Here is a 14,624-nt window from a genome sequence, read left to right as displayed (position 1 = left end):
TAACACAGACTCTATAGTTTTTCTATATAATTTCCTTTGACTATTGTTTCTTGTCTTGTTTGTTTCACTACTAACCATTTCCGTTATTGTCTATCATTTTCTCATAACACAGACTCTATAGTTTTTATATATTAATTATTATAGTAAATATAAACTGAGAAATGACACTCCTTTGTTTGACTACATGATAGGTGTAGGATTGTGAAGATGAGAGAAGAAGTTGAAAAGTATGACTTTGAAAAAGTGATTGAAGAATTTGAGAGAATAACAAAGGATGCTGAGAATGTTCAGAAGGAAACATTGAGAAGGATTTTGGAAGAGAATGCAACGGCTGAATATTTGCAAGATTTAGGATTGAATGGAAGAACTGATCCTGAAAGTTTCAAGGCTTGTGTTCCATTGGTCACTTACAAAGATTTGGAGCCTTATATCAATAGATTGGTTGATGATGTTTCTCCTATTCTCACTCGAAAACCAATCACAGCTGTGTCGTTAAGGTATGAGATATATTTTGTTAATTTTTTTTCTTTTTTTATATTTTATGTTGAATTTGCAAAAGTTAGGAGTTTTTTAATTTGAGAAAATTGTTATGTTTTTGCAGTTCTGGTACTAGTCAAGGGAATCGTAAATTTATTCCATGGAATGATGAATTGTTTAAAGACATAGTGCAGTTATATCGAACCTCTTTTGCCTATAGGAACAGGTATTATTCATTTAAAAATTCAACTTCAAGAGCCAGAAATTTTATACAGTCTGGGCAAAAATTTTACACCATTAATCATTCATCTGTTTTAATTTTCACACTCTATTTTTACTAATTTTACCCCTGATTTTGTCTAAAAATCAACTATTAAATTGGGAGGAGTACAAAGAAAATAGGGATTGGGCCAGGGCGCCTGCCCGGGCTAGCTGGTGCCCCCTGATTTCATGTATTTTTTCCTTCGGTTTAGGTAGCATGTAAATGATAACACACTGACACGTGCTCTTATTTTAAATCACTTTAAATTTATAACACACCAATACATGCCATTCACAATCTTTGAATAAAATCTAACAAAATTTTATTTTATAGAGATTTTCCTATCCAAGATGGGAAGGCTTTAAACTTTATCTTCAGCAACTATGCATCACAAAGAAAAAGGGGTGTGATGCTAGGAACAACCACTGCAAATGTATTCCGACATCCAGGATACAAGAATTTAATGCAAGCACTTAAAGCACCAAGTGTTAGTCCTCATGAAATAATTTTCAGTCCTAATTTTCATCAATCACTCTATTGCCACCTTTTATGTGGACTACTTTTCAGAGAAGAAGTTCAATCAATTTCAGCAACATTTGCACACAACATTCTCTATGCTTTTAGAACTTTTGAACAAGATTGGGAAGAACTTGTTAATGATATCAAGGACGGTGTTCTTAGCAGCAGAATCACCGTTCCTTCCATTAGAACTGCTATGTCCAAATTGCTGAAACCAAATCCTGAACTAGCTACCTTGATCCACAAGAAATGCAAAGGATTAAGCAATTGGTATGGATTGTTTCCCGAGCTTTTTCCTAATGTTAAGTATGTTCAAGGGATCATGACAGGTGCAATGTTGCCCTATGTGACCAAATTGAGACATTATGCTGGAGAAGTTCCTTTGTTGACTTCGGAATATGGTGCTTCAGAAGGTGGGATTGCTTCAAACGTGAATCCTAAAGTGCCTCCTGAATTTGCCACCTATTGTCTTCTTCCTCAAATTGCTTACTTCGAATTCATTCCGTTGGCACAACTTGATGCAAATCAAGTAGAGCTTAAGCCTGTTGGTTTAACTGATGTCAAGATTGGGGAGGAGTATGAGATTCTTTTCACCAATCCTGCAGGTATCTAATTCCTTTTTCTTTCTTTCTTCTCCGATCTACTAAAATTTTGTTCGTCTCTTCAAATAAATAAAAAACTCTTGTTACAATTAAAATAGTATAACACCCATATATAAATACATGCATCAAATCATATAAGTATACATGAATCCAAGTATTTGGTACTGAAATACCGATAAGTTCCTAGTCAACACATTATACATATTAATGCCAAATACAAAAGTTCTACACAATGGCATAATACATACAAGATGTTCAAAATAAAAAATATACTAAGAACTAGATCAACAATGATCTCAAAAGAACTCCACAACGGAAGCTTCGCCATATCCAAAATAAGTACAAGGAATAAGGAAATCAAACTTCTTTCTCCTTACCCTTCGCGGAACCTGTAGTACCTGAAATCAATATATAATGGGGTGAGATATAAAATCCCAGTGAGTTCCCTATCCTATGGATCCTCTCGGCTTTACAAGGTTCTAACCTATAAGTCTCAAGTCATAAGGAACTAGACCTTGAGTTCTCACACTAACATTATATGGAATCATACCTAGAGTTCAACAACTCAACACAAGATTACTAATCGGAAACCAATACCAAGGCATCCCCATATTTCCGTCCCCTTCTACGTCTAGGAGGTGGCACGAGTCATGGATCCTTTGGAAAAATCTTGACATACGACATGGATTCGGACTCATGAGCCTTTCCCCATGAATCGTCACTTCACATGGCCCGTACACCATCACAAGTCTCTACCCGTAGGTTCCATTCGTACACAACAGCGGGAATCAAACCTGCCAAGATTATTGTGCCTCTCTGCACGGTGAATGCCTGTTAGCATTCAAAGGAAAAATAAAGAAATAAAGAAAATACAACGGTTCCGATTAATACATCAACAATGGTGATCGCTTCCGCAAACCACTAGGCCTGTTAGCCTTTCCTCATAAGATTCCAACACGTATGTTCCATATAATGACTCATCCTAGGTTTCTTTGTTAAGCTACACAACCTAACAATTCCTAGTTTTCCTCACTTATTCTTTATTCACATAACAATGTAGTTATCAACCCTCTTGATATAAACACATATAACAAGGTATTACCAATCCACCTGCAATAGAACTCAAACAACAATTATAGAGTACATAAGCAGCATACCAAGAGCATAACGTCCTCATGGTTCCAAAATCTACACTACTACAAGTACACACTCCTAGTCTATTACTGCTTCGAACGGTGGTTAAAACAGAGTTACGGTTCAAAAGTTATGCTTGAAACAATTTTCATTAAGTTAAGAAAATTTGGTTAAGGAAGCTTCAGTTCGCGCCGCGCAACAACTAGGTCGCGCCGCGAACCCTCTGGCAGAAGCAAACCATCATAAGTTCCAACAATGTTCGCGCCGCTAACTAATCTACGCGCCGCCAACCTCTGGCAGTAGCAAAACTCTAAGATTTCCAAACTGTTCGCGCCGCGACACCCAGTACGCGCCGCGTACTGAAGGCAGAAGCAAAACCCCTAAAAACCTGCATAGTTCGCGCCGCGCAGCCCCGTTTGCGCCGCGAAGCGCGCGAGAACTCAGTTCTCAGCTCTGCCTCATACACAGATCCATGGTTCAAAAACCATCTAAATCCATTCACACCTGTTCCAGATCATAATAAGGCATAGATACAACCTATAGATGATATATTTATGGATTGTAACACTTATTCATAATCATAGATGAATTCGATCCAAAACCTAGATTTCCTCTATACAAAATCCCTAAATCAAAACTTATGATTTCTCATCCACAATCAAAGTTATAAGTTTCTAACTAGAACCCACCTCGATTAAGAGTCGTTGATGTCGAAGATGAGTTGATTCGGCGGAGAAATGGTGAAGATCCAAGCTTTTTCCTCTTTCTCCTCTTGCTCTTCCTTCTCTCTACTTCTTCTCTCTATCTTTGGCTTTCAAGAAGAATAATGAAGAAGAAAAGCAAAATGAAGGATATAAGAAAAATATCTTTAAGTTAACACTACTAACTTAATGTCCAAAAGTATCTCTATCGTATCAATTGATAAAACCTCAGTGTCAGTTAATACATTAGAGCATTTGATTAATACGGGGTATTACATCCTCCCCCACTTAAATAGAAATTCGTCCTCGAATTTAAGAATTACCTGAAAAGGTGAGGGTAAGCATCCCGCATTTCCGATTCAAGTTCCCATGTAGCATCGCCCGGATGCGTCACATCCCACTGAACCTTGACAAGAGGAATCTCCTTGTTGCGTAACACTTTAGTCTCTCTTCCTACGATACGGCTCGGTAAGGGTTCAAAAGTCAAATCTGATTCTATCTCAATTGCATCTGGTAACACCGGCTGGAGAGGATCGGGAATAAACTTCCTCAGTTGAGACACGTGGAAAACATCATGCATTTCTGATAGAGAAGGTGGTAAGGCTAAACGGTAAGCTACTTCACCAATCCTCTCTAGAACCTCATACGGTCCCACGTATCTCGGACTTAACTTCCTTGACTTAAATGGTCCCTTCAACCTCAACCTCGGAGTAACTTTCAAAAATACATGGTCACCTTCCATAAACTCCAAAGGCCTCCTACGGTTATCCGCATAACTCTTCTGACGATCCTGTGCTTGTTTAACCTTCTCACGAATCATTCTAATCTTGTCCGTGGTCTCTTGAATAATTTCGGGTCCCAAAATTCTATCATCACCAACTTCTGACCAACACAACGGCGTTCTACATTTTCTCCCATACAATGCCTCATAAGGTGCCATACCGATACTCGCATGATAACTATTATTGTATGCAAATTCAATCAATGGTAAAAGCTCCTTCCAATTTCCTCTACTTTCAAGCACGCAAGCTCTTAACATATCTTCCAAGGTTTGTATCGTTCGTTCCGTTTGACCATCCGTTTGAGGGTGGTTCGACGTGCTCAAACATAATTTAGATCCCATCGCTTGTTGAAAAGCTCTCCAAAACCTTGAAGTAAACTTTGGATCTCTATCCGACACGATACTAGAGGGTACACCGTGCAACTTCACAATCTCTGCGACAAACAACCGTGCAAGATGACTTGCCTTGTAGGTAGTCTTCACGGCTAAGAAATGTGCAGATTTCGTCAACCGATCTACAATCACCCAAATAGAATCATATCCACCTTGAGTACGAGGTAAACTAACCGCAAAATCCATTGAAATACTATCCCACTTCCATATTGGAATCTCTAGTGGTTGTAACAATCCACCCGGCCTTTGATGTTCAATCTTTACTTGTTGGCACACCGCACACTCTGATACGTACACTGCGACATCTCTTTTCATTCCGGACCACCAATAATCCCCTTTTAAATCTTGGTACATTTTTGAAGAACCCGGATGTATAGTGAAAGCACCCTTGTGAGCTTCATCCAAAATCCTTCTTTTCAATAACGCATCATCCGGAATACAAATCCTCTGATTAAACATAATCACCCCATCTGTAGCTCGAGTAAAACCTGGTTGAACCAACACCTCTTGTAACTTAGTATCAGACGCTTGTGCTTGTTGGATGTCGTTTCTCAAAGTAGAATTAACATTCAAGTTTCCCATCAATACTCCATTTTGGGTCCAAACAAATTGAAGGTTGAGATCTCGAAATTTCTCCAATAATGCATACTCTGACATCATTAATTCGGCCCTCTTTAACACCTTCCGACTCAAAGCATCCGCCACTTTATTTGCTTTGCCTGGATGATACTTCAAGTCAAAATCATAATCCTTTAAGTATTCCATCCACCGCCTCTGACGCATATTCAACTCCTTCTGGTCGAATAGGTACTTTAAGCTCTTGTGGTCGCTGAACATTTCAAAATGAACTCCATACAAGTAATGACGCCACACCTTCAGAGTAAAAACAACCGCAGCCAATTCTAAATCATGAGTTGGATAATTCTCTTCGTGAACCTTTAACTGTCGAGATGTGTATGCTACCACCTGACCATCCTGCATCAAAACCCCTCCTAATCCTTTCTTGGAAGCATCGCAAAATACTTCATAGGACTTATTTGGGTCAGGAACGATCAAAACAGGAGCAGTCGTCAATCTTTCCTTCAAGCCCATGAAACTCTGTTCACACCCCGAATCCCAATCATAAGGACACTCCTTCCGAGTAAGTCTAGTCATTGGGAAAGCCAATTGAGAAAACCCTTTTATAAATCTTCTGTAGTAGCCGGCTAAGCCCAAGAAACTTCGGACTTCTGAGACATTGCTCGGTCTCTCCCAATTAATTACCGCTTCGATTTTTGTCGGGTCCACTGCCACACCTCCTTGAGATATAACATGACCAAGAAATCTTACCTCTGTCATCCAAAACTCACACTTACTTAACTTAGCAAACAATTGATTTTCTTGCAGTACCGACAGAACAATCCTCAGGTGTTCTTCGTGCTCTTGTGGAGTACGAGAATAAATAAGAATGTCATCGATAAAGACTACCACAAATTGATCTAAGTAAGGCTGAAATAACCGATTCATATAATCCATGAAAACAGCTGGAGCATTCGTAACACCGAAAGGCATCACCAAGAATTCGTAATGGCCATAACGGGTTCTAAATGCAGTCTTTGACACATCTGAGCTCTTCACACGGATTTGGTGATAACCTGACCGCAAATCAATCTTCGAGAACACACAGGCTCCTTTCAATTGATCTAACAAGTCGTTTATCCTAGGCAAAGGGTATTTGTTCTTGATGGTGGCCTTATTCAACCGACGGTAATCAATACATAGTCTCATCCCACCATCCTTCTTCTTTACCAACAACACTGGAGCTCCCCACGGTGAGACACTAGGTCGCACAAAATGTTTAGCCATCAGTTCTTCCAATTGCCCCTTCAATTCTCTTAATTCAAGTGGTGCCATCCGATACGGAGAAACGGATATAGGAGCCGTTCCCGGTACCAGGTCAATAGAGAATTCCACTTCCCTTTCCGGAGGAAGAGAAATGACATCCTCGGGAAAAACATCGGGAAATTCTCTAACGACAGCAATTTGTGAAACCTCTAACTTGTCACCCGTCTCCTTAGTGAGAACCAACAGAACAGACTTCTCTTTCTCAAACAAGAAATTAATCATACCTACCGTACCTTCTAGTATAGTAGTCAACACATCCTTCGGAGTAGCTTCTTCAGTTGGAATAATGATTAACTTCTCCTCACACCCAATGAACACCGAATTAGCAGAAAGCCAATCCATTCCCAATACAACGTCTACCTTCTTAAGTGGTAAGCAAACAAGATCAATCCGGAAATTCCTACCACCCACAGATAACACACAATTTTCACACACCAACGGTGTCTCTACCATCTCATCCATAGCAGTAGTAACCGCCATAGGAGGAAATAAAGGAGTAGCTTGCAACCCAAGTCGCTTCATACATTGTAATGACACAAAAGAGTGTGTTGCTCCACAATCAAATAGAACAAAACAAGAATGCCCATTAATGAAACACGTACCCGCAATCAAAGAGTTATCACCCTTGGTCTTCTTAGCATCCAAGGTATAAACTCTACCAGTACCCCTTCCTTGAACTTGATTCCTATTCTGAGGACAATTCCTAGCCATATGCCCTTCTTGATGACAATGGAAACATTTCGCCCCTTCAAAGGCACATCTTCCAAGGTGATTCTTACCACAACTACGACACACCGGAGGTGCACTAGACCGAGGACCTTGCACTTGCTTTCCTTTGAAAGCTTGTGGCCTAGGTAGAAATTGTTGGCTTGGCCTTCCTCTTTCATGTTGATTCTTCTTCTTCAAATCTTCCTCGGCTTGAACTTTCTTCAAACTAGTCTCAGCCACATAACATTGTCGCAACAACTCCGTATAAGTAGTGAACTCCCTCTGGGACACACTATGTGAGATATCAGCCCTTAAACCAAACAGAAACAGGTCCACCTTCCAACCCTCATCAGGAGCATACGCGGCCTGCCTAGAGTAAGCAGCCAAAATTTCAAACTTCTCAGCATAAGTAGCTACTGACATATTGTCCTGCCTTAACTGCTGGAACTCCAATTCCTTCTTAGTCCTTAGTGAACTAGGAAAGTATTTCTCCATAAAAGTGGTCTTGAAATTCTCCCATTCCTTAGGTACTCCCTGAGTAGTCATCAAAGCAGAAGCACCCTTCCACCACCTCATAGCTGGACCTTTCAGCGAATGAGAAGCAAACACTACCTTGTCCTCTTCACTGCAATGCACGATCTCAAAGATCCCTTCTACATTGGCCACCCACTCATGCGCCTTTATAGGATCTAATCCACCATGAAATTCCGGAGGATTCATGCGAATGAAATCCCTATAAGTCCCACCTACAGCTTCGGGCACAACCATTGGAGCATTATGACCGCCATTCATCTGTTGCATCATCTGCAGCATGAACTGATTCTGCTGCTGTTGCATCTGTTGCATGAACTGGGGCCATGGAACATTCGCACCGCCATCTGGTGTATTCACTTGTGGAGGTCTTGTGGGGGGTCGACCACGAGTCCTGCGTCCGTCCGCCATGTTCCTGGAGGTTATCAAAATGGGATTAAGTTGATCAGGCTCAATGCCATAGTCATAACACAACAAAACTCATGGGAACACAACACATCTTGGACAGAAAGAAACACTTATAATATCTCATGGCTAGGTCGAGGATACGACCTGCTCTGATACCAACTATAACACCCATATATAAATACATGCATCAAATCATATAAGTATACATGAATCCAAGTATTTGGTACTGAAATACCGATAAGTTCCTAGTCAACACATTATACATATTAATGCCAAATACAAAAGTTCTACACAATGGCATAATACATACAAGATGTTCAAAATAAAAAATATACTAAGAACTAGATCAACAATGATCTCAAAAGAACTCCACAACGGAAGCTTCGCCATATCCAAAATAAGTACAAGGAATAAGGAAATCAAACTTCTTTCTCCTTACCCTTCGCGGAACCTGTAGTACCTGAAATCAATATATAATGGGGTGAGATATAAAATCCCAGTGAGTTCCCTATCCTATGGATCCTCTCGGCTTTACAAGGTTCTAACCTATAAGTCTCAAGTCATAAGGAACTAGACCTTGAGTTCTCACACTAACATTATATGGAATCATACCTAGAGTTCAACAACTCAACACAAGATTACTAATCGGAAACCAATACCAAGGCATCCCCATATTTCCGTCCCCTTCTACGTCTAGGAGGTGGCACGAGTCATGGATCCTTTGGAAAAATCTTGACATACGACATGGATTCGGACTCATGAGCCTTTCCCCATGAATCGTCACTTCACATGGCCCGTACACCATCACAAGTCTCTACCCGTAGGTTCCATTCGTACACAACAGCGGGAATCAAACCTGCCAAGATTATTGTGCCTCTCTGCACGGTGAATGCCTGTTAGCATTCAAAGGAAAAATAAAGAAATAAAGAAAATACAACGGTTCCGATTAATACATCAACAATGGTGATCGCTTCCGCAAACCACTAGGCCTGTTAGCCTTTCCTCATAAGATTCCAACACGTATGTTCCATATAATGACTCATCCTAGGTTTCTTTGTTAAGCTACACAACCTAACAATTCCTAGTTTTCCTCACTTATTCTTTATTCACATAACAATGTAGTTATCAACCCTCTTGATATAAACACATATAACAAGGTATTACCAATCCACCTGCAATAGAACTCAAACAACAATTATAGAGTACATAAGCAGCATACCAAGAGCATAACGTCCTCATGGTTCCAAAATCTACACTACTACAAGTACACACTCCTAGTCTATTACTGCTTCGAACGGTGGTTAAAACAGAGTTACGGTTCAAAAGTTATGCTTGAAACAATTTTCATTAAGTTAAGAAAATTTGGTTAAGGAAGCTTCAGTTCGCGCCGCGCAACAACTAGGTCGCGCCGCGAACCCTCTGGCAGAAGCAAACCATCATAAGTTCCAACAATGTTCGCGCCGCTAACTAATCTACGCGCCGCCAACCTCTGGCAGTAGCAAAACTCTAAGATTTCCAAACTGTTCGCGCCGCGACACCCAGTACGCGCCGCGTACTGAAGGCAGAAGCAAAACCCCTAAAAACCTGCATAGTTCGCGCCGCGCAGCCCCGTTCGCGCCGCGAAGCGCGCGAGAACTCAGTTCTCAGCTCTGCCTCATACACAGATCCATGGTTCAAAAACCATCTAAATCCATTCACACCTGTTCCAGATCATAATAAGGCATAGATACAACCTATAGATGATATATTTATGGATTGTAACACTTATTCATAATCATAGATGAATTCGATCCAAAACCTAGATTTCCTCTATACAAAATCCCTAAATCAAAACTTATGATTTCTCATCCACAATCAAAGTTATAAGTTTCTAACTAGAACCCACCTCGATTAAGAGTCGTTGATGTCGAAGATGAGTTGATTCGGCGGAGAAATGGTGAAGATCCAAGCTTTTTCCTCTTTCTCCTCTTGCTCTTCCTTCTCTCTACTTCTTCTCTCTATCTTTGGCTTTCAAGAAGAATAATGAAGAAGAAAAGCAAAATGAAGGATATAAGAAAAATATCTTTAAGTTAACACTACTAACTTAATGTCCAAAAGTATCTCTATCGTATCAATTGATAAAACCTCAGTGTCAGTTAATACATTAGAGCATTTGATTAATACGGGGTATTACAAATAGCATAATTTGCAGGTTTATACAGATATAGGCTAGGAGATGTGGTAAAGGTTATGGGGTTCCATAACTCGACTCCAGAAATCAAATTTATGCGCAGAAGTAATCTTTTGCTTACGATCAACATTGACAAGAACACGGAGAATGATTTACAATTATCAGTAGAAAATGCGTCCAAATTTTTAGCTGAGGAGAAAATTGAGATGATTGACTACACTAGCTACATAGATTTATCCAAAGAACCGGGACACTATGTCATATTCTGGGAAATCAACGGTGAAACCAGTGATGAAGTTCTTTCTGAGTGTTGTAACTGTTTGGATAAGTCTTTTATTGATCCAGGTTATGTTACTTCTAGAAAAGTCCAAGGTATTGATGCTCTTGAACTCCGAGTTGTTGAGCAAGGAACATTCCAGAAGATTCTCGAGAGTCAAGTTGAAAGAGGTGTACCTGTGAGTCAGTTCAAGACACCTAGATGTGTTGGTCCTACAAACACCTCAATGTTGCAAGTTTTGTTGGATAATGTTGTTAAGAGCTACGTTAGTACTGCTTATAATTGATATATTTTTAATTAGAGAAGAATGAAATTACTAGTCCAATAAATAGTTTAAATGAAATTTTGTTCGTCTAATCAGATTTCATCTCTTATATTTTGTTAATAAAGTGATATCATGGTAAAATCTGATTATTATCACATGTTTTTTACTATTTAAATAGTGTGAAAGTTTGTTTAACTACTTTTTATTTTTCATCTATCGTCCAATTATTTTTATCTTATTCTTAAGAACTTGTCTAATATTCAAATACGTCTATGGTATATCTTCATCATATTTTTTTGCGTCTTATACAATTTTAAATATGTGGTTGACAATAATATTAACAAGAGGAGGGGTACCACATACTCTAACAATCTATCTACATAGTCATTTATTGTTATAATGGGGAATTGTCTACGAGAGACTTGATTGGGAAGTTTCAATTAGCATTCTTCTTTTTTCTGAACAAATATTTATGGGTGATTATCTTTGGTTATTTTTAGTTGTTGCGGCGGTTTGAACCTTCGCTAACTTTGGGTTGAGACAATTTGTCAATTGTTTCAAAATCTTGTGCCGCGAGCGAATTTTGCGACGGTTTAAAAAATTGTCGCCCAACTATAACTTTTTGTAAAAATATAATTGTGACAGTTGAAACGATTGTTAATTGTAAAATAGACGTTTAAATATTACAAAAATTTAAAACCACCCTTAACGGTATTAATTTTAAAAATCAAATTATGACATTGTCTCCTCTCACACTAATGGAAAAAAAGACATTCACAAAAAATAGATGCAACATTATAATTTTATTAAGCAACAACAAGGTTAAATCATAAACACAAACACATGAATTTTATTAAGCAACAACATTATAGATCCATCTCTTTTCATTCACAAGTCTTGCATATACTAACATTTATGATTTGGAATTTCCATCCACTCACATAATAATTTTACCTCTTAATATTTGTATGCCTCAACTTATATATCTCACACTTCCATTACTAAAACCAAGACACTCAAGAATACTAACCTAGATTAACTAATTTTTTCAAAACTAATTTTGTCTCGATGCTTTTCTCATTAAGTATTCCTCCATATATAGTACAATTTTAATAATTACAAATTATTTCATAATTATTACTACAAATTATAAATATATTTTGATTTGAATTCTAATAATATACAATTAGTAACTTTCTATGTCATACAAAATATAATATGAAACTAAAAATATCAGATTTCATTATTGACACCCCCTCAAATTGATGCGGTTGGTCAAGCAACATCAATTTTTTTACGAGAAATTAATGTCGAGGGCGAGGAAATGCCCTGATGATTATATCGGCAAGCTGAAGTTGTGAGGAGACATGCGGAAAATATTTAATGTGATTCTTAAAGGCTTCCCGAATAGAATGACAATCCACCTCGATATGCTTAGTATGTTTCTGAAAAACAGGATTGGCTGCAATATGAATAACACTAGTATTGCCGGCATAGAGAGGTGTTGTTGTTTGATGAGAGATTGTGTATGGTCTCCAACTGGAAACCCTATATACTAAAATGGAAGATACTCATTCTTACAATGTATCAAATCCTCATAAAGTTAAAGAAAAGGGGGAGGGGTCAACATTTATCCTAATCAAACTAATTTTCTAAAAATTAACCCCGTGGCGCGTGGCAACCATAAAACTCCTCAAAATATCACTGATAGTTCATAAATTCTCAACCGAAGATATCATAAACATATTAAAGGTGAGAGACCTCCAAATTGGAGGGAGGAATTTAAAACTTGAAAAAAGACTGTGCTCAAAAGCCCTTTGAATCATCCCATTCAAGCATTCTGCCACTAGGAGGAAGAGATAAGGAGATAAAGGGTCTCCCTGCTTCAACACTCTATGGAAATTGATTTCTAGAGTTGGGGAACCATTGATCAACATAGCTAGAATACCAAAGAAGACATTGGCTTTGATCGAAGCTCTCCACTTATCATTAAAGAAAAATCTAATAAGAATATAATCTAGGAAACTCCAGCTAATTTAATCATATGCTTTCTCAAAATCAACTTTAAAATTAAGGCAAGCTTTCTTGATTGGCTTAGCAAAATCATTCACCTTGTTGATAACCACTATGCCATCAACCAACATTCTCCCTTTTAAAAAGGAGGACTAGTTAGGGCTAATGATTTTATCCATCACACATCATAACCTCGTAGCCAAATATTTATCCATAAACTTATAAAGGGATATAACCAAGGAGGTTAGCTAAAAATATCCTAAGTAAGATGGGTTCTTAAACTTAGGAATGAGAGTTACCAAAAAAAAGGAAACATTTTAGGAAAGAGAATAGAAACAATGAAAATCATCAAACGTAATCCCCACATCTTCCCTTAAAGAATCTGAAACCTTTTAAAGAATGAAAAAATTAAAACAATAAGGCCCTAAACTTTTATTCCTATTACACTGAGACACCACCACATCTAACTCCTCAAAACGAAAGGTTATTGTCAAGGCCAAATTATCCTCATCAAAGAGATATCTGAAGGCTACCCATCTAGTCTTGGCCGCGCATCATTTAGTTCCTTAAACCTCTCAAAGAAGTAGGAAAAAACCTCACGATAAATCTTGCTCACTCCTTATATAGAATCATCATGTTCCTTAAGTACAAGAACAAAATTACTCATGTACCTACACTTAATAGAAGCGTAAAAGAATCCTTATTTAGCATCCCCAAATTTAATCCATGTAGCCTTAGATCTTTAGGACAATTAGGACCCGTTCACCCTAAAAAGAAACCAAATATCAGCAATGGCTTTAGATCTAGTCTCCACCTCCACAATGGAAAGCATATTATGGTCAGTCAATGGATCTAGATTTCTCACAATTACCATGAGAGACTCCATATGGGAGTCAATGTCACCAAACACCCGCTTATTCCAACCTTAAGTAGCCTTATGGGATTAATGCTTACCCATAAGGGCATATACTTCCCAATCCTCATTGGAAAAAGTAAACTAGGAATTGAGAACCAACTTCCAAAATATAAAAATGGGACAATCAATGGTTATTAAATCAAAAAAGGGAGGTCCATTAACTCCATATGGGTGATAGAGGAAGAGAAGGTAACATGTTCAGCGCTACACGAGGCTAATAAAGTGCCATCGTTTCCTCTCTGCTCATTAGGCGAAATGATCACATTAACATCACCAAGGTTACATAAAACCTCACCACCAAAAATAGATTTTTGGAAGCAAAAGTCATCCCACAAACTCTTTTTATCTTCCAACAAAGATTTGGAATACATGTTAACCACAAAATATACCGACTTCGAAGTTCCCCGCTACAAGAAAACACAAAGAAATTTAAGACCAAAAATGGAGAAGAGGGCTCACCCTTTAGAACTACACCAAAATGAAAGAAAACCTCCATTATTATCTGATGTAAGTCGCAATTGCACGACAATGTGAAGTAGTAAAAGATATCGAATCACCATGAGATATATTTGAGTACCATTTT

At 38.3% G+C, this 14,624-nt stretch overlaps 1 protein-coding gene across 1 annotated transcript; it reads left to right on the top strand.

The window, feature by feature from the left end:
• Window positions 1-207: 207 nt before the first annotated feature.
• On the top strand, window positions 208-11,149 carry LOC131618299 (jasmonoyl--L-amino acid synthetase JAR6-like). The gene is made up of 4 exons (XM_058889551.1): window positions 208-497; window positions 602-703; window positions 1,073-1,863; window positions 10,592-11,149. Exons 1-4 carry the CDS (start codon window positions 208-210, stop codon window positions 11,131-11,133), a joined length of 1,725 nt encoding a protein of 574 aa, XP_058745534.1. The 3' UTR covers window positions 11,134-11,149.
• Window positions 11,150-14,624: the final 3,475 nt, after the last annotated feature.

This window comes from Vicia villosa, linkage group LG7, assembly GCF_029867415.1.
Source record: "Vicia villosa cultivar HV-30 ecotype Madison, WI linkage group LG7, Vvil1.0, whole genome shotgun sequence".
NCBI lineage: Eukaryota > Viridiplantae > Streptophyta > Magnoliopsida > Fabales > Fabaceae > Vicia > Vicia villosa.
Note: the sequence above shows the minus strand (reverse complement) of the source record. Positions and strands in the feature narration are given on the sequence as shown.